Genomic DNA, 21927 nt, shown 5'->3' on the forward strand with positions numbered 1-21927 from the left:
GCAGTGCAGGCTCCCTCTGTGCCTCCAGCACATCACCCTTAAGGAGTCACCTTGCTGCCTGGTGACATCAACCAGAACAGCGGAAGACCATTTGCTCGTGTCACCCCAGGGAGGATGGATGCTGAAGCCAAACACAACACTGGCACAGGTACAAACCACCTCTTCAACGTCTTGGCATTCTCAGTGCTGTTCAGGATCACGTCAAGCATCGCATCGTGTCTTGTGGCCCTGGGGAGTCCTGTGCATTAGGCAATACAGATCCCGTTAAAAAAACTAGCCTCTGCCTCGCACACAGAAGTCACCTTCTGTCACCTCAGTCCTGTGACAGGAGTAGTGCAACCTTTACAGCAACAGGTTGATTTTCCCATTTGAAAGAAGAGCCAGGAAAGCAGAGGGATTTTGAAAATTTTATTGAGCAGAAGTTTAGGGTGAAAAATAATCCTTCTATCAGTGCTAAAACATTGCCTGGTAGTGCTTTCAAAAGTAAGTATTACTCACTATACCTTGATAAACAAGGAAAGCAGTTTTTCTCTTCAAGCCCTTCCATTAGAAGTCCTTGAAAGGGAATTCAGACCTGGTCTAGATTTGGCTAAAATGACACAAAAACCAGAAGATGCTCTGGGGCAAGAGGAGTTTCCCTTATAAACAAGGCACAGTAATACAAAGGTGTGTTCTCCCTTCAAAGAGGAGGAAGTAACAAGTGGGGGAACATTTATTACAGCTACCTCCCTGCAAAAGAAAATAAAAAAGGACACAGCCGTAGCTGACTATTCTCACAGAAAAGAGCAGAATGAGAGCAGCTGACTGCAAGTCACCCTTGGAAAAATATGGGACTGCAATACAGCATAGTTCATTTGAGGACAAGTTGTTGGAATAATTTTCCAAAATATGGAGTTGATTTTGCACCGGTTTAAAGACACAGACTTGAGTTTGAGTTACAGGTGTCTATTTGAATTGCAGGGAAAAAAACCTCTCTAAGCATTTACTCATGCAGATACCTTAATACATTCATGCTAAAACACTCAGCTCAGTATTATAACACAAATGTCTATTCTTGGTACACTGTCATATTATAATTTCATCAGCTATTTAATGGTGTGGTCAGCTCTTAGCTCAGAAGACTGAATGGCACCACAGGCTTAAGGAAAAAGTGTTATATTCAAATAAAATCTACAGAGACTCCTGGCAAATTATTAAAATAAAGTGTGAATGACAAAAGTTTATTAAATGCATTCTTAAAAAAATGGATCTTTCTTAAATAAGGATTTCTCGGTACAGATTTCATTGTAAAAAAGTTTTGAAGCAATTCATAAGTAAATGACTCTTTTTAATCGATCAACCTGTTAACAAAGTAACTTACGTATGGTAGCCTTCAAGCAACCCCATTTAAACAAACGTACTGTGCGTGGTATCTTTCATCGCATACTAGGTAACGTCAGTGCAGCAGAGCTGGGTAAGTTTTGTACTTGTAAACATTTAGAACAAGTGGGCAGGCAAGATGTTGCATCAGTTTTTAGATTCCCCTCCCATCCACCAAAGAAAAAAGACTTGTCAATAGAGTGCATGTTTTAAACAGGAGATAAATATTCCATACTTCCCCCACCTCCTTAAAAGGAGGGTCCAGAAATAAGTCTCACAAAGAACAGACTGAAGCAATGCATGAGAAGACTTAGTCATGGCAATTTCACTGGAGCTTTATTGCCTCTGTTGGTAATGAGAGGGATTGTAAGAAGTTACATTTGAACTTACAGAGATATGTAAATGATGTTTTTTACTAAATATAATCTTGAGTTTAAGTGTTTATATCAGGGCACTTCTAATTTTTTTTTAAACACACCTTTAATGTATAAAAAACAGGTTACAAACTTCAGGTGTTCACCTTTTTCTGATGTTTGGCAAAATTAAATTGATCCATTATGGGGAGATCATCAAATTGAGGACGTAAGCACTTATGAATTAAAGCAATCCAAGTAAGCAACTGTCTGCATTAAAAAACCAAAAACCCCACACAAATATATAAAGGAAAAAACACATGGCCACATCTGAGCACTTTTCAATACAAAATATTCCCTGTAACCAGGCATTTTGTCCTTTGAACACCCTGTTTTATCAATGTTTCTTTCAACTTTAGTTATTCATTTTGAAAAATTCTTAAGATGCCATCATAGCACAAATAACCCTTTTCTGCAACATAATCAAAGTTTTATGTCTTTTTTTTTTTATAATTACACAGTAATTATAAGCATATAGTACCAAACTGATGACAACACTATTTTGTTGAAAAGGTCTTGCATTCAAAAGGAATATTCTTTAAAACACCACGGCATTATGCCACTAACCAATATCAGACTTTTGGAGGGAAGAGTCTGTACTGGGATAAAAAGCTAGTTAGTTCTCATATCAAAACACAGCATACTCGAACTAATCAATCCGAAACTGTACCAAAACCCTCAAGACAGAAAACAGCACGCATATATACCTTGTAGAGCTTTTCCCCCCCCCCATAATTTCAAGTCCCCATTTATATTTACACAAAATTGAGAAAGGAAATACTGAAAGCAGCAAAACACACATTTTTGGCATAGCCAATTCCAGGAGGTGGAGTAAGTTTGTAACACTTTTGTAGAACTGTATTCTTGAAATAAATGCACAACTGGATTTTCTTAAAAGGGCACTGATATGAGGGGAGCTAACCTGACGGTCAACTTCAAGGCATACAAATAAAATTTTTAGCAGTACATAATAGTCAAATTTTTCCTAAAATACTTCTAGCATCCGCATAAAAGTGTTCTGCTCTTTAGTGCAAGTTCCAATCACTCATTTCAAAAATAATTCTGGCCTTAACACGGGACTATTCAGAGCATCGACTCAAATCTCTATCCTTACTCATAACTATCACCTTTCTTTTTCTCTCCTCCTTTTCCATGGAGCGTGGCATTTTCCAGAATGGTATTTATCTCAAGAAAACAAATCTCTTCACAAGTTACTGAGGAGTAAAAAAGCATGTTTAGCATGAAAGCAGCTCTTCAAGAGCTCTTGTAAGGTTAAAAATAAAGAGTAATCACATCTGATAAAACCTGCTTTGAACAAAACGAATGGTTTAGTTATATGCAGTGAGAAGTAATGGTGGATCAACAAAATAATTTAAGCAAACAAAGCCAGTCTAGTACTTCATATCTGACCTGTGCTTTTTTGGGAAAGCTTTACTCTTAATTTCTGTATTTGGCAACCACAATGATATGTCAATTTAAGGAAAGCTCAACAAAATAAGTAATTAAAAATGGGTGTCATCCACAACAGCAGTACCTATATGTTATAAAGATTTAACTTATGTCTCAAGATAATCATTTCAAAATCTAGACTCATATCAAACTCAACCTTCTTGAATACCAGGGTCATTTGTTTCTTCATACCTTAGCCATAAAAATTCCATGCCAAATTTAAAATACTGTATTGTGTAGCAAACATTTAAGACACAAATTCAGTATATTCAAGTTTTAGATTTCCACAGAAATGAAAAACCTTTCCTAGACAGACAGATAAGCATTTCAAAACTGTAATGAAATCTGATTTCTTAGATAATAAGCTAGAGATTATTAGATTCTACCATTACACACACAGCTCATCTCAATGACGCTCACTGAAGGCTGACTATAACATTACACACGGGTGCTGTAAGTGCACAGTAGTTGTGTAGTACTTCAACTGTTTTCACAGTCAGTTGATGTACAATCAAACCATTCAGATAGGCACCTGGATACCCCAATATCAACAATCTTGGGTTCTGTTGATTATTTCTGCAATTCTTTTTTATCAGATACTCAAACCTCACTTAGACAATACCTGCACTTTTCCAGAAAAAAAAAAAAATCGGACCCAGTACACTTAAATATATCACTCTTATAGGAAGTGCTATCAATACAGTCTTTGCAACTAGCCCCAAGTGTATATTTAAGGATTTTTTTAAAAAAGTGTTTTGATGTTGATCTGTATAATTCAGATGTCATACAACAAATTGTCTGATGATAACCAGCATTGTGCTTTATGTGAAACCAGAAACCTCAAAATAATTATAAAGCTTCTAAGACTTATGGGAGATGAAACTAGGGTGGTCCACAAAAAAGAAAAAAAAAAGAAAAAAAAAAAAAGAATCCATGATGAAATCCACAATGTTGGAATTTTAACGGGCAAGAGCGGTCCAGACTAGAAGAAAAGCCCAAACCACCAGTAGAAGAATGAAATATGATATGGTCCAAGATGTATCCTTAAAGGTTTGTCTCAACCCTCAGCCATATTGTGAGGATTGATCTTCAGTTCAGTCCAGCCAGCAGAAATTGACTGTGCAATTTTCCATTTCATGTATTTGTACAGACTATGTACACTCTAGAAGGGTCCTTTAGTGCTACACTGTTGTACTTTTTGTCCCAGCAATTTGAGGGCGTGCAAATTCCACAAAGTCATCGATAAGAACTGGCCATGCCCCTAAAAGAAATAAAAGCCCAGATAATAAGAAATCAGGTCAACAAAACATTTTTGCTTAAAGCTTCAGCTCTAAACAAGTTATTTAGTATCCTGCCTTAAGTTTCAAGCAAAAAAATATATAATTTGATGCAACTGCTTGAAATTTACGAGCAGCTCAAAGATTTCTCCTTCAGGTAAACCCAGTTACAATGCATCAGGGGTCATATTTTTGACATACCCTTGACCAGAAAATACATGCTAACAAAATTTTAATAGCAAGTTGTCCTGTTGGTGGAACCAGAACTCGGACTTGGTCTCCAGCATTGCAGCAGTTCATACAGCACTCAAAAACATTTAAGAAGCTTATGCTCTAAACAGCAGCATAATGTGGCACACTACAACATTTCCAGCTCAAAACATGATTTTTTACGAATGTAATGCTCCTCTGTTGGAATCAGCACACATAGCCACGCTCGAAAACAACAAAATGTACTTCTATAGCCAATGCCATAGAGGACTGGTACTACACGATACTCACTCCTCCATCTTCCTTATCAAGAGGCAGTTATACTGCATACCAATATTTTATGTATTGAGGAAAATGACATCCAAAGAGGTCATATGAAGTTTTAAAATAACATTTGGAATGAAAAGATGTTAAAAAATATCTTTACTCTTTCTAAACTACACTGACTTATTATGGCAGCAGTTCATTTGCTTGATGATAAAGGGATGTCTATAACTATTAAACAAAGTTGTAAAAGTTCACTTCCCCCAGACTGGAGGAACCAGAAGTTTAGTTTTTTCCACTCGAAGTGATCTGCAGCCAACAACTGAAGGTAATTAGTTGTTCTTGGCTGTAGATGGACCGGAAGAGGAAAGATCAATACAAAACCTTAGAAGAAACACTATTTGTAAAAATAACTTATGTCTAGTGATCCCTGTACACTGCCAGCTTCACTTCAATATTATTAAATATGGAATATCTTTCCATAAATCAAAACAATCAAATTAAAAAAAATATATTCTCAGCTAAGAAATGTAATAACCAGAGGAGCCCTGTAAAACAAACAAACAAACCGCACAGGCCAGGAACCAATTACTTTGTTGAAGATGCCAAGAACTACACTGATAGAGGATCTGTGTTTTTAATGGACAGATATCATGGTTTGATTTACAAAGAAGTTAGTATCTTAGTTTAGAAAGCAAAAGAAATGAACGGGGCTTTTGGAGAGTATTAGCATTTCTTTTTTAAACCTGTGGTAATAAATAACAACATGCATTAAGATAGTCCTTTTAACTCTGGACTTTTCATCATCACCGATATTCTAATTACACCATTATTAGAGGAGCTGTGCCAAAGCAGATACACAATGATAAATATAGCATAAAACAGAGGAAGAAGTTAATAAAAGAAAATGGAAGTGTTTACCTTCTTCATCATAGTTAGACATATCATCTGCTATCATTGTACTAAAGTCTAGAAGAAGGTTCCAGGTGTCCTTAGGTATCGATCTTTTATGATGCTCCTATATTAACAGGTGGAAAATTTGTATTTAAAAAAACATTTTAAAACCTTTATCAACTCAGTATTATCATCTTGGACATATCCATATTACCAAAGCATATTTTTCTTGTACACACTACAGACTGTAGTACTGGGGATCCATGTCAAAACTATCTGTCCCATCTATTCAAAGATGTAAACATATTCATCTTTGACATTTTCAAACTACTGCAGTCCAGTTTATATAAAGATTTAAACTTACCAACAAAAATTTGTTCCATAAGTCTAGAAATTTAAATCTTCCATTAAGTACTAAATTCCAGTAGGCAATGGCCATTTCTAAATCTGTAATATTGAAATATATATTACTGTTAGAGATACACATTTCAAATATATCATCTCCACAGGTATCTAACACTACGATGAACTATATACTCAAAATGGTGAAAAGTTAACCTAATGCAAATATACTCTTGGATCCTTTACAAAAGACAGCCAGAGAGAAATAGTCTTACACAAACACTGTGTACGTTTTGATACTACCAGTTGAATATGGAGAATTGAGAACTGCCCATACTAACATTTAACATATCTAAAACCACACAAAGATATTTTATACTCTTTTTGCTATCTAACAATACTCTAGGTACAATTTAGTAAAATACTAATGTCTAAAAACGCTATCAACTTGAAAAGAAAAATTCACAGTATTTGCAGTATGAGTTACTGAAAACATTTCTTTCTTTTTATAAATCACAATTCACATAAAACTAGCTTTTATGATTTTATTTTTAGAGCAGCTTCATTACAGATTTTAGCTTTGCATGTTTATATCTTCAGATTTCCCTCAAAAAAAAAATTCTTTAATTATCTACTATGTAGCAGATGGTTGGTTATTCTGCCCCTGCCCCCCATTTTCTTCCTTTTCTTTTATTTTTTCTTTTTTTTTCCTTTTCTTTTCTTTTCTTTCTTTCTTTTTTTTTTTTTTTTTGAATGACTCCTGTGAAGTTGTTGCTTGTTTTCCATCAGCTCCCCAAGATGACTGAGAAAACTGAACATCACAGTTCAAGAACAAGAACAACCTGCTGCCTGCCAGGTCCCATGTGCTGCCGTTAGAAAGCAGCAGTTGTGGGGAGTGAAGGAAAAAAAAAAAAAAAAAAATACCGATTAGCCTAGCATGCAAAGAAAAAAACTCCCTAGCATTTGCCAAAGGCTAAACTGACATGCAGATATTGTTTATCAGTGGCATCCAGTAACTTGTTAGTGGATTAAAAATAATAATAAAACCCCCACCATCTACACATACAGTACAAAACCACACAGGTATCTGAGCTCTCTACTTTCCATGATCTCTACTACCAGGAATCAATGAGGACCTTTTCATAGAACATCTTATCAAATCTTGTCTGCAAACAACTGATCAATTGCACTGTCAAAAATAAAACAAACTTCCTTCTCCAAAAAAAAAAATGCATCTTTAAAAAGCAAGGGGAGTGGGGATCTTTGAGGTGAAATCAATAACAAATAAAACAAAGCCCAAAATGCATTGACAGGTGAGGAAAAAAATAGAAGTTGTTGGGCAGGAGAGTGAGGGGGGCCAGAAAGTTCTGAGCTGGTTGATGTATTTGAAATTATAAGTTTTCCTCTAACAGTGTAACTGCATTATAATCCTTCCTGAGCAAAGTAAAGGATAAAATTCATGGAGGTTTTTCCATCAGCTTCAAGAGTGCAAGATTTCACAAAACAGGCCCATGTTTGAGGCTCCAAGAAGTTTAAAAAAAAAAAAAAAAAAAAAAAAAAAAAGTCACAACTGGTCAGTAAAAACACTGTATCTGAAAATGGCAGCTTGTTAAAAACATAAAGGCTAGTTACTTCTCTTTAACAGAGGGTTCAGATACAAAACACAAGCTTTTACTTTCAGCAAAAAATAGTCTTCCTAAAAGTGAATAGAAACAAACTTCAGATTAAGCTGATCAGTTCTTTGAGGAAAGCCTGGAAATCTAAGGTTAATTTACTTGTGAGGCACTAACGGTAGATATACCAAGCATGCAAAGTCATGCAGAGATATATAAATATCTCTGCATATTTATAGTGCCTCATAAACAAATACTACAAAAAAAAAATGTGCATTTTAATGTGCCTATACGATTACCATGTTATTCTTGTGGCTAAGCAAAGGCCTTAAAACAACAAATTGCAGGAAACTGCAACCTCAAACTCTTTCAAGATGGGGCCAGACATATAAAGCACAAAGACATAATATCTTAGGAAGACATTACTTTTAAGTTTCTTGATTTAAAAAAAAAAAAAAAAAAGGATAAATTTTAAGATCTTCGTAAGAAAAAGCAAGACTGTTTGGGGAAGTCCTCCTTAACTGGTAACACAGAACAAAAAATGGATCAGATGTGAAAGTTTCAAAACTGACTCTCTCCTTTGACTGCTATGCAAAAAGAGAACAATGTTTGAGATGAGCATCAGTTAAAAGGTATTCTCAAATGATACACAAATATCACAGGAACTTTTAAGACGTACACAGAAGTATGCAGAGGATATGCATTTCCAGAACTGTGCCTAAACTACTCAATGTTTGCAAGATTAGAGACCAATATATATTAAAAATCAATTTGCAAGTTGCTACAAGCAATTATTTAGACACTCCAAAATTAAATGCCTTCAAGGTTTCCAAAATTACTCTGTCCTATCATAAATTCATGCCTAGAATTGTGTGTTTATTGGCTTTATAAGAAATAAAAGGGAGTAAGCATTCAGATTTTAAACTTAGTTCTACATCACTTCTAGATCCAGACTAAAATCTCACAGTACATATATGCTACAGGGTCTTGAGATAATTATACTTTGTCACTGTTAGAACATAGTCTGCATAAAGAAGCTTTAAGATTAATGAAGGGGGAAGGAAAAATTAAAAAAAAAGCAAGAGTCAGTTCTCCTGCTAAATCATTTTTACTGAGGTCTATTCCATCTGGGATACTCAATACACTCATTTCTATATAGGCCTAAATAAATCAGGAAAACAATGTAACCCTCTTCTTTATACCTTAGAAATACAGAGAAGAAAATAAGAGGCTAGTATTAACCATAACAGTTCTGTTATGCTTATTCTGAAGCCTTGAGAAAATTGATTAAAACCATTTCAATATATACAACCATGTATCATTATGATTTCACTTTTACCAAATGACAGGAATTTTTGTAAAAAGATTTCATCTTTAAATAGCTTTACACAAGAAGTGCTATATAAATGCTAAATGTTATAACAGTAACCTGAAAGAAACCAATCAGATTGCAAAACTGATTCCACACTACCACCTAACTTCCAGCTTCTCACAATTCAGTTACTGTTCAGATGTTCCTTGGTGTGGCAGCCTACCTCCAAAAAACAAAACAAACAAGCTTTCTGTACAAAGTAAGAAGTAGCCCATTCATTTATTTGTAGGATTCAGATTTGGCTACATGCATATGCATGTGTATTTTTAAACAAAAGTTTAGCAATGCTCTTCTAGCTTCTTCAAAAGACAACGAAATTCAGAATTCAAACAAAAGCAAAAAAGTACAGAAAGATGTTAGAGAATGACTCAGATTCATAACTAAGACATGGAACTTTTGCTTACTTCATTATTTTCCAATATTAATTTTAACCCCCAAATGGGTCCACATACACAAGGCACAGTAAAAGCAAAGCAGAATGCTTGTGTTTGCACAGCACACAGCTGCAAAATTGGTGAGTGGCAAACAGTTTGAGGCATTTCCATCAGTGAGAAAAATAAATTTGCAAGCTGCTAACAAAAAACTCACGGGCTGTTTAGTGTTTTATTTCTTCTCAAAAGCTAAACAGTTGACTTAAGCTAATAGCTTAAATTTTGTTCCCCTATTTTTGCTGTTTTGAATAGACAGATTAATCTATTTCCATTAAAATCATATTTCTTTCAAAAATTATTCTTAATCAGCATTCTTGTACTTCACCTATTATGCTAATGAAAAACATGATCAGCCAAAAAAACCAACCAAACAAACAAACAAAAAAAAACCCCTCTGAAACAATGTAAAAAACCCCTCTCATTGAACCAATGGAAAAAGGCCACAGGTCAGTAAGTTTTATCTTATAAAGGAAACAACAACAAAAGTCATCCAGCCCAGGATACAGAAATTTGTGCTATTTCAATTCTACTTTGCAAAGATATTTACATGCATTTCTGGCCTTGCAAGAGACTTTGCAGACTTTTTTTTTTTTTTTTTTTTTTTTTTAAACACATTAAAAAAAACATTAACCAGTTTTTACAGCTTAAATTCATCCTAAAAGTTAAAATTCCAATAATCTGTACATTGCTGCAAATTTTATGTGGTATAATTACACGTTTAATGTGCGATCACAATCTATTGTCTTAGAATTGTGCATGCTCTTAATGATAGAATAAAAATTCTCCCACATAAACTTGTGCAGTCTACTCTAACGATACAGACATTTCAATCAATTCGCAAATCTGACACTGATATCTGACTTTGACATCTATCTTTCACAACAGTGAGACATGTTTTATCCCAAGTGTGGTTATCTGAGTTTCAGACTTATTGAATCATAATATTTTCACTTACCGCTTTAAGCAGCCATTTACCATTCCAATGCATAAATGTTTACAAGTAAGAATACATACCTAAACCTTTCTGTCCCGGATTCTTTGCAAAGTTGAAAGTAAACTGATAAAAATCCTTAAATCTTCCTGGTTCTTTTAATTCTTGCTCCATCTTAGGAATCTGGGCCTTTAGTTTTTCTATACTGTCACATCTGCATTTTAAACAGCAAGTTTATTTTTGTATTAGTCATTGTGCCATAACATATAAGATACAACTTTTAAAATCTCTTATAAGCTTTTTGTTGTCAGTACAGCAGGATTATTAAAGTAAAATTCAAGAAGTCCCTAACTAACCTGCATTTATACAACAACTTCATTTCTTTGTTATTTCTTCACATTTTCATTTGCATACGCTAACTCATAGACCAGATTCTATAATGTACAGTATTTTCAGAAAAATCAGAGAAAGCCAACATGCATTCCCATACAGCAAAGAAAACCCAGCTATGCTAGACTGTGGACCAACATCCTTGCTTCACCTACTTGAGTAGCTCTACAGCAGCCAATTAAAGTGCTCATGCTGCAAGTAGCACTCAAACCCACATCTCCTTTTTGGATCACTAAGCATCTAGCACGTAGAAAGCAGGTGCATTTTTATAGATGCAGACAAGCAATTACAGATTCTGAAAAGTCTCTAAAGTTTGAAAAGACTCTCAAAACATTCTGAAAGGACAATGTAATTCTAAAATCCCTCAAAGAGCATTGTTTCACTGTACGTTCCTATTGCTGATACTAGATTACGCTGTCAGTGTCTAGCACCTATGGCACACTTACCCTAGCTCAGTCATTCCATCCATGAATTCCAGCTTTGAAAACTCACACTGTGTTGCAGCTCTGAATTTCCATGCAATGATGAGTACAGTAATGCTGGCTGGATCAAGTGCTAGGTCATCACAGAACTGCTGTATACCATCTATACCAATTTTATTTTCGTCTTGAGGATCTTTGAGATATAAAAGTGATTATCAAGCAAAACTCCTCAGATCTTTGAAAAAACTAACATTTCTTCAACAAGAGTTTAAGGGAGAGCATGTTTTCAAGAAGTTATTTCTGGGATAAGCCCACAAAGTGAGTATTTTAAAAACAAAGTTTAATTAGTATTTTCAGTAGTTTAACACTTGAGCAAATTACCGCAATAAAACCTCCTATATAATGAAGTTTTTATGCTATGTTCATTCACAGATAAAAGCATCACAAATATTTGTTTTCTGCCTAACAATATGCATGATACTCTGACTCATTCTAGTCAGAGAACAGTGGTCCTTTCCCACCAGCATACTTAATTCTTGACATCTTAGATAAGATTGCTGATATAGGTACCACTACAAATGACACTACAATATTGACAGGTCCATTACAAGCTGCACTAAGACAACTAAGCAAATCTCCCCATAAATTACTATACTGACATTAATTTTATGCATTTTCTGGCATCACCAGCACGCATGAGATTGGACAGGGTAACCTCCAAGAGGAAAGTTACATTGCCTGATTACCAATTCCAAGTCAACCAGTCAGTCCTCCTCTTTCCACGAAGGAGTCAACATCTGCTCTGGAAGTGAGATGCTCACATTTCAAGTGCACTAACAAAGATATACTAACGCAAGCCAACAAAGACTTCAGGAAAATGGTATTTGGATTATGCGCACACATGAAAACCAACACAGAACACAGCGCTCATTTTTAGATTTTTTAAAGTGCTAAAACACTGAATTCGTTTTACTGTATTGAATCCACCTTAATGTTCACGGTAGAATAAAATCAGTTGAGCACTGCTGATAAAATAGATAAAAGACTTTCTGTTCTGTTTGTAATCGTAATAAAAAATAAGGTAGAGTCCATCACTGGTATGTGACTTAACTCTATAAGGGACTGAGTCCTGAGTAATATGCCTCCCCCAGAAAAATCACCAACAGTCCACATTAATCACTAGTCATTGTACACAAAACTCCAGTTCCAGACCTTGATCTTGTACACGGGTACAAGACTTAACTGTAACTTAAGTTTACATAAAGCAACTGCATGTAATCCTTGCAAAAATCAAGGCCTTAAATATATTTTGACTTGTATTATTAGGTATGGAAAAACCAAGCCGAAAAAGTCTGTTAATATTTCCAAGTACAAGAATAGAGCCACAATGAAAGATTTTAATTAAGAATATACACAAGTAGGAAATAAGGCTTAAAATCCACAGTACTCACCTTTGTATCTGTTATATAGCTGTTCTAACTTCTTTCTGTCCAACGATCCTTTCACACTCTCTCGTATATAAAGTTCAGGATTTTGGAAGAAGTTGTCTGTTGCAACATCTAACTTCCAGTCATTCTGAGATAGACAACTTACTGCTGTCTTTTCACTAGATTGTGTGAAGACCATGAACTGACGTACTTTATCCTTCTGTGACGATTTCAACTTGTTCTAGCAAAAAGGAACAACACTGAACTAGAAATGTTTTACTACAAAAGAAAAGAGAGCCTCATACTACTACTATAATTTTCCCCAGTAGTTACACTTTTTTCCTAATAACAGACGTTCAAACCAACACTTCCATTCTCTTACTTTACAAAGTCAGCTAAATCAGAAGATACAAGTTTCATTTATTTTTATTATTTATTTAATTAGGCATGCAAATAAATGATTATGCATCCAGATACAGTCAGACTGAAGAACCTGTTGGATAGGCAAAAAGGATACATTCATACTGCTGTGCATACAATAGTACTATGTACACCAAAACCTGTTTTTGACAGTACACACACTACTCTGGAAATATATTTCAAACTTGCCTTCAGGCTAAGTAGTTTACGTTGTAACAAAACTGAGTTAAATCATCACAGAAGTCAAATATGCAATAGAAATACCCATTTTTATCTTCAGTCATGGAAGTTAAAAAAAGGATATTCCTATCACATATTTGGAGATGTAACTGAATACCACAGCAAATTCATATACAGTTGTCTAGGGCACCTTGCTATTTAAACTAATTCCCCCTCACCCAATGCCTCTAGAATCCTCATAAAGAAGAACTTTTAGTGGCATGCCTGCAAAAAGAGGGGCTATCAAGATGCCTAACTAAAGTTTGTGTATACCAAAATATTTGATAGATTAATTGCTTCCACATAAGCAGCAAATACCAAAGCAAATGGAAAAATCTAACAGCTTGTCTCTTTCAGTCCCAGCTCACTGAACTCAGAAACTTATTCCCTCTACTCCAAAAGCATGGAGAAAGAGGTGCAAGATCACATGCCTGGAAAAGGATCAGCCCTCTTGACAGCAGCAAGGCATTAGGCCAGCTCGGCCATCTCAGGGAAGCACACATCAAAACATCTTCAGCGACTGATTTAGAGATTTTCATTCTGAAGGTGCTCAACTCCACCTAAATAATTTACAAAACATTCCTGCAAGGCAACATTTCCACCATTTCACAGGTGCAGGATCCGAAGCTCAAAAAAAGGTATGTAATTTTGCTAAGATGTGGAGGGGGCAGAGGGAAGGAAGAAAGAGAGGAATTAAAGGTGAGAACTATGGAATTTTTGGCCTGATGCGCAGACCCAGAGACACTTACCTCTCTTCAAGTGCAAAATGTAATCAAGAACTTGCTGCCAGTAAGTTACCAGTATAAAGTAATTCCCAAGGATATTTTTGATGAGGGGAAGCATGCTCAGTATTTCAGAGACATTAGTTACATGAAACTTTAACTGCTAATTCAGAGTTAGCAGTCTTACAGCACCTGCACTAAATTCAAATCCAGTTCTAAGGTTCATTCCAGTACATTCAAAGCAAAAAGACTCCAAATGTTACAGCTTACTAAAGTTCTGACTAAGTCAGGACTGCATTTCACATATGGCACAAATATTTCTTTTGCAATGTATCCTGCATTCTAGCTAAATTTGTGTATTGTGATCATCACTGCAATTTCCAAGTGCATGGCTCTTTCTCAGGGGGGCAGAGAAAAAAAAAGATCTCTAAAAACTATAAACTATTCTTAGTCAAAGAATGAATAGCTCAAAAACCACGGACTGAAAGCTCTCATTCCAAAGGATACTTAGTGTCCAATCACATCATCATTAGAAAAAAGAATCAACACTGCACAACACTGATCTGCCCTAGAAGTCAAAAGCAGTTTTCTGCTGCTTAATGACGGTGATGTGAACACTGTTATTCATAAGAGTAGTTAAGTTACCAGCTTCAGAGCTGCACATTTTATAAATAACAGAGAGTAAATCTGACTTAAACTGATGCTCACATAATACACTAAACAGCCTAGTACTCTTTACTTTAGGATCTTTTCAGGGAGGGGGAAAAAATCTGCAAAACTCTGCTGAAACTAAAATTTTAGCACACACACTGCAGGTTTAAATATAGTGATACTAATTAGAATATACTAAAGTTTCAGTGTGTTGCTTCTTTATTTTAGTCTCTTGAATATTTTTCTCATAACAGACCTTTTGCTAGACAAGTTTCTAAAGCTCAGATTTTTCAGGAACAGTTCCCAGTAAAGGTCAAGCCATCTGAAGTCCTGCAAAGGCTCACTGTGGAAAATTGGCACGTATCTTCTTGGAGATACTGAGCATCCACGGTTACTGAAATTAGATTTGTGCGAGCTTTGCATTTCACAGAAGACATTCAGCACCTTACAATACTGACCTCAAACTCTCACAAAAGTTAAACTTCACTTATGCTGAAAAACACGTGAAATTAATTCAAGAAATTAATAATGAATTTAGTTGCAGTTTTTACAAACATACGATAAACATTTATATATATATATAAAAACACAAGCCACTGAACGAAATCCTAGAAACCAAGATGAAAAAAATCCAAGGCTTATTCTGTCTCAATTATTAGCTTCCTCAAACCAAATCCATGCAACCAGACTGCTGCATCACCATAGATTCAGCTGTACTATAAGACAAGAGTCATGCTTACGACATGAGCTTTTTTGGACAAGGCCAACTGTTTTAATCATTAGCTTCCTTAGCTCCATTTTTTAAAAACGTACATAAGTATGCATAGTGCTTTTTATAGTGAGTATTCTTTAAATCCTCAAGAAAGAGGCTTTGTTTTGCCCTATGTAACCTACTCCGGCAAAAATAAACTCTAAAAGCTTATGACACAAAACAAAAAGAAGCCAAGGAACAGGCTTACAAGGGCTTCATCCCTTGGATGCTGAAAACCACAAAAGGTAGTGGGTTTTGTCATCTAAGTGAGTATGCACGTCATTATATCCAAAAAATTGCAGCTTAAATCACTTTTATCATAAAAACTTAAATGCCACGTAGGTACATGAGATATTCCTATCCTTGGGGTTCCCTAAATGATAGTAACAGAATAAAACCTTTTTTTTAAAAAAAAAAAAAAAAAAAAGTGCATGGAATTTGGCAAGAGCCAAACAGCTAATAGTACACAATTAGTATAGCATCCTGTAATATACTATGGCGCAATAAATCACTCTGCTCAGCCATAATCATCTCTCTCTGGACTACTTGCCTTTTTTTTTTTTAACTGGTCAAATACGATTTAATTTTTAATGAAGTCCAAAGCCCTTTATATTTGATGAGCCTTTCCTCAGAAGCTTGTCAATGAGGACAAGACACTAAGTAACTGGACAACTCTTGGTCGGCCTACTACAGGACAGCAAGAGACAAAATTACTGCCGAGTTTTTATTGTTACAGCTCTTATTTCATCACTTGAAAAAGTCACACTTCAACCAGGAACAGGCTCCAAGTCTTCTGCACTTTTAAGAGCTATTTCTAGAAGCTGAGCTCTAACAGTCTATTATTGTTTTAAACGCGCCACACAGAAGCTACAGCACCCTATAACCTTTAATCCTGTATTCATCAAGCAACAAGTATCTTATGCTGCAATTGTACGTGCTGTAATGCGGTACAATCCATTTAAAATCTTTCTACTAGCATTAAAGTTGAGATAAGATAAAATTCTATCCAACAGATCTCATTTGCTAGATATACAGATAAAAATCAACAGAAAATAAATGAAACTTTCTGATTAGTCTTATCCTTACAGTAAGAGGAAAGTAAAAGCCCACACCTTCCAGCCTTTGATCAAGTTTGTGGGGTATTCAAGCTACCTTTTGTAATAAGGACATCATAAGAGACAGAACGTGACCTTGCTTTAAAAGTAGGCTCAGAGCAACCTCCCTAAACGACAAGTCGCATTATGTAGATTCACAGGACTACAATAATTACATCTTGCCAATGAAATTCTGATCCTAGAATATCAGCTTTAAAATGAAAATCTACCTCCCCCCAAGTCTGATAATTCTAATTCAATAACCTGTCTTTGACAGTGACCAATACCAAATACTTCAGCAAAAGGTACAGTTTTTTCCCCCCTCCTTCCTGGCCTCAGACTGAAACTTCCTCAGTCTCTAGGAAATAAAAACTGCTAGAACTGATCTGCAAACTTTGGCTATATAGTTGGTTTTCCTTGTAATCTTTTACACTCAATTTTTAGTCACTTCAAAGACTAGCTTTATACACTGGCCATCATCACCTGCTGCAGAGCTAACAGCTGTCCGGTTAAAGATGAGGGCCCCACTCTAGTGGATAATGTTCATGGGAAACAGCAACGTCCTTCGTCCCATACCGCCTGGACTGGAGGGCCCAGGATTCCTACCAACGTACCGTTTTTGGACCTTGCTCAAGTGTTATACGTGACTGCCAGCTAGATAAGCAGCACGTGATCAGCTTGAAGAATCCCTGCCCAGAATTCCTTCTGCCCCCCGCAAAAGGCATTCGCACAGTTACTTCTCCATCAAGAAGCCTACTTTTCACCTGCCCCTTTCCAGCCACTGCTTACAGGTGATCCAAGTCTCCTTAGTCTCCCCACAAGCAAAAGGAATTTGAATGACTGAAGCCTGAACAACAGTGACATCTGTGCTTTTGTTTCAGACAGGACTCTTGAAGAAAAGCCTGTTAAGTTCTCACACATGTGACAGGTAAAAGCCTTTTCTAAAATAGTATCTACCTCCACAAAGTCCAGGCTTTTATAATAACTGCATTTAAACCTTCGCAAGAGATCTGGCTACAGGAAGCATCCCTGTGCCAGCAAAAGATCCAGTAACATCAGTTCTAATACAGAGCAACTAATCCAGCCTGAAGACAGTAGACTGTGTTTGTGCATGTAATAACCTTACAGATATGACTATCTGTCATATCTTTACATACATACACACAAACGATCACAAGAATATTCCTTCCTTCCAGTGTCTAAATAACACCATGTTGGAATACATCCGTCAAGTGGACATACAAGGCACCTGCAAATAATCAAAGTTTACTGCTTGCATTCAACAAACACATGGCTGAGGTTTAAAAGGCAAAATCAGAAATATTTCTTCTTTGAAAAGAAAATAAGAATTAATCATGACTTATTTCTGTCAAGTCTATGAATACACCAATTTACATTTTAATTCACCAATTGCCATGGCATGTCTGCATACTACACAAACAAAGATAAAATCCAAGTTAAATACAAAATAATTAAAGTAAATACAATATAAACAAGCATGTCCTTCCACTAAATTTTATTTTCTACAGTTTTCTGAAAAGAGGACATGCAAAGGAAAATGGTGAAGACAGTCTGAAGAAGAAGCTTAAAATGAAGTAAAACTCAATTGTTTGCAGTGGATCAGAACACAATTTAAGCATTGACAAGACCTATTGATACATAACATCCAAAGAAAGAGCATGAGCAACACAAAGTTGCTTTTTACATCCTCTAAAATTCTTTTAACAGATAAAATCATTTCAATACTTGCATATGGGTAGTAAATCTTTCTTGGAAAATGGTAACATAGCTACCCAGAAGAACGAAGTAGCTCTAATAGTGCTTTACGACAACTCATGTTAACCTAACAGGTGGAGGAAATATCAAAAGCAGAGCTTTTTCAATTTTACCTCCCTTCACCTAAAAAAGGAGTAGGGAAAGTACAAAACAAAGCTGTCAGTTTTTTAGCATTCTTAATTCTGGTCCAGGTGGAAGCTCTATTCAGCCATTAGAAGCTGCTTTCATAGTATATATTTGCATTGGCACCATAAAACATCGCTAAAATATCAAAAGCTACATAATAAATTTCACACCTTGTTCTCAGAGTATTTCATATTCCTGCATAATTTTTCCATGGCTCTAGTTAAAAGTGATTTTATAGTACAAGTTCAAAGGGTTCTCTAGTAAGCTGCGAGAGGAAACAAGATCATGCACCATCTTGTCCAACACTCAACTACCCAGTCCTAAATACTGTGCCAAAAATCTGCAAGTTTTACTAGAGGAAAACCAAAACCAAACATTTAGTATCAACACACTACTACAGACATGAACAGGCACCATATGAAGCTGCCTAGCAGAACTGCTTGTTGAGTTAAACACCACTTAATATTGTCATAAACTAGAATAACATTACAGGAGACTGTGTCCATTATTTAAAAATATAGTATTAGGAGATTTTCAGCTTTCTGTCATGTGAATTTTATTATACAAAACTATGTGTTTATCAACACAGAAATATTCTTCAGAGAACACAAAGTGGACTATGTAATAGATAATGTAAACAAAACTTAAGGTTAGCATTTGGCTCTGGATAAATATACAAATATGTTTGTCTTGATTATCAAACATGGTCCTAAATCAATTAAACCATTCAGAATAGTAAAGCTAGCAGCTCTGCTCCTCAGGGAGGATGGCTTAGAGCGTAACCGGTCAGCTCGCTGCCAGCAGCTCTGGCCTGATTTGCAGGTACGTCACTTGTCCTCAGGGTCAGTGTGGCGGAGCAGCAGCACACCAACAGATAATGGTGAAGGGAGACCTCTTCTACAGGGGTTGTTCAGCTCAAATGTGAACACAGGCCTCGGAGAGGGGCTGTTACCGTTAGCCACGGATTGCAGCCAGGGTGGTGTACCGAGAGCTTTTGAAGTTAACTAAATGGCCAGAGAGAGCAGTCAGCCAAACAGGCTGCTGAGATGGCCTCCTTTCCACGTATCGGACAAAGACAAGTCACAGCCGGGAAACCTCTGTCCCAAAGGCAGTGGCTGTACAAACACCAGCAAGGCTGAGTTAGAGCCAGCAGAGCTTTGACCGGTAGTGCTGCACGGGCAAGTACTGGCCAGGCCTCAGCTGCAGGAACCAGCTGCAGCCACTGGAAGGTCCAGTCAGGATGGCAGAGCAGAAGGGCAGAAAAATGGGATATCAAACCTTGCATTTCCACATGAAGATCTCCAGATCTCTGCAACCAAATCTCCCCACCCTTCCCCCAAAATAGATGGAAGTTTTTGACATATTGCAAGTATAGGTACAGAACACTATACCTGAGCACTAAACCCTGTATTTATAATTTATAAAAGCTGCAGCCTGTCATTTAGTCTCACTTCAATGTCTATGCCATCCTTTCAGCTGGGTGTTGGAGTCCACAAGCAAAAATTGGAAATTACCAGTTTGCACAGTGCAGAATGACTATGCTTGGGGCCATGACTAGAGTATTCAAATTCTCCCTCGAATCTGATAAATACCAATCTATTAGTATTGTTTCACAGAATATACCTTCTAGTTCTTCTCTCAAGTACTATCAAGAAGACTAAGCAGACAGGCTTCTGCTATTTGCCACAAAAAGCTATTCTTCAGCACGATACGCCTCACTATTTCTACTATATTGCAATTTATTAAAGGATTGTTCAGTTCAGATTTCTAAATATAGCGCTAACCAAAAATATATGGCTACACAACACATCAACTGTGTATTTATTTTGCATACCTGCACTCGGTATACTGTGAGACAGCTCTAAGTGATTTTTCAGGAAAAAAATGTCTTCATGAACATTACTAGGTTAGTGTTATTTGAGACAACTCCAGAAATCGCAGAGATACAAAATACCTACACAGCCTGAACTTAATCCAGACTCCAGTTCTAGATTAAGTCAAAATGAAAATCTACACCAAACTATTACATTTAAAATTGAATCGGTAATAGCAGTGACAAGTTTATTAGAGGTCTAAACACCACACTACTAATTTAAAACCTGGCTAATCAAATTTTTACGCCAAAATAACTCCACCAGTTAGAGATGCTACTTCAATTTTTTTAAATATACTATCCCACTTACCAGCATACCTTTAACTGTAGGTTTAAGACAGCTTTGTACCAATGTTATGTACACCAGTATATCTTAGATTTTCTCCTACACCCTTGCTAAGGCAATGCACTGCTGTGGGAAAGTTGTTTTACTTTAAGCATAGAGACGTAGTTAAAGCTGTACAGTTTGGGGTAGGCCTGTAGGAATGACGATAAACATGCTGACTTGGGTGCACAGGACACCGTGTCCATACGACACTGTGCGCAAGAGACCAAGACAGGTCTCCTTTCTTTAAAGCTAAAATATTTTTCTTCTTTTGCAAAGAAGAAGAAGTTTTATTCCAACCACTCTGCTTTTCCACTAGCACAGGGCAAAGAGGGAAAGACAGCAGACCTGCAAGCCCAGAGAGCAAATCCTCAGCTGTTAGGATAACGTTTTTAGGGAGAAAACACGAGCGAGACCAGCCCTCCTTTACGACACTCGCACGAACAGGACCTTACCGAGAGCACAAAGCCCACAAACCCTCCAAGCGCATTCCAGCTCCAGAAGGACCAAACCGCCCCGCTTTCCCGGGGCTGGCGGAGCCCAGCGCCGCCGCCGCCGCCAGCAGCGCTCAGGAAACCGCCCCAGCTCCGCACGGGGCTCCGAGCAGCCCCCGAGCCGCCGCTGCCCCGCGCCCGGCCCGGCCGGCACCGGCCCGCCGGAGCCCGCTCGGCGCCGCCACGGCTCGGGCCCGCGCGGGGCCAGGCCGCCGCCGCCGGCGCCCCCTCGCCTAGGCCGCAGCGCCGCCTCCGCCGGGCGGGCGGCCGCGGCCTCTCGCAGCCGCCTCGGGGCCTCGCGCCGCGGCGGCACCGGCGCGGCTCCTTCTCCCCCCGCCGCGCCGCGCCGCGCCGCTCCCGGCCCCGCCGCCTCTAGGCCGCGGCCGCCCCTGCGCCCCGCGGCGGGGCCGGAGGCGCGGGGCCGGAGGGCGCTCACCATGTTGGGGGCTGTGCGGGCCTCTTCCCCTCCCGGCTCCGGCGGAGACTGAGGGCGGCAGCGGCGGCGGCGGCTTCCTGCGGCGGCGGCGGCTCGCGGCTCCTCACGGGCCCTTCCGCCGCCTCCCGCTCATGCGCAGTGCGGCTCATGGCGGCGCCGGCCCGGGCCGCGCCGCGGGCGGAGCGAGGCGGCGGCCGCGGGCCGCGCCGGGGAGCGGGAGCTGCGGCGGCGGCGGCGCGGGGCGAG

The 21927-nt window shown here is 37.8% G+C and overlaps 1 protein-coding gene across 2 annotated transcripts; it reads right to left on the bottom strand.

Annotated features, from left to right (window-relative positions):
• Window positions 1-1673: 1673 nt before the first annotated feature.
• Window positions 1674-21809, bottom strand: DCUN1D1 (defective in cullin neddylation 1 domain containing 1). 2 transcript variants are annotated; one of them, XM_062583010.1, is made up of 7 exons: window positions 21682-21809; window positions 12819-13035; window positions 11392-11560; window positions 10639-10769; window positions 6231-6313; window positions 5894-5990; window positions 1674-4482 (listed from the first exon to the last, which is right to left on the bottom strand). In XM_062583010.1, the coding sequence occupies exons 1-7, from the start codon at window positions 21682-21684 to the stop codon at window positions 4403-4405; spliced, it is 780 nt and encodes a 259-aa protein (XP_062438994.1). In that variant the 5' UTR covers window positions 21685-21809; the 3' UTR covers window positions 1674-4402. The 2 variants fall into 2 exon arrangements, with proteins under 2 accessions (XP_062438994.1, XP_062438995.1); XM_062583011.1 differs by lacking the exon at window positions 21682-21809 and adding an exon at window positions 21207-21290.
• Between the last annotated feature and the right edge of the window lie 118 nt (window positions 21810-21927).

The sequence above is a fragment of the Rhea pennata genome, chromosome 9, assembly GCF_028389875.1.
Source record: "Rhea pennata isolate bPtePen1 chromosome 9, bPtePen1.pri, whole genome shotgun sequence".
In the NCBI taxonomy this organism is placed as follows: domain Eukaryota; kingdom Metazoa; phylum Chordata; class Aves; order Rheiformes; family Rheidae; genus Rhea; species Rhea pennata.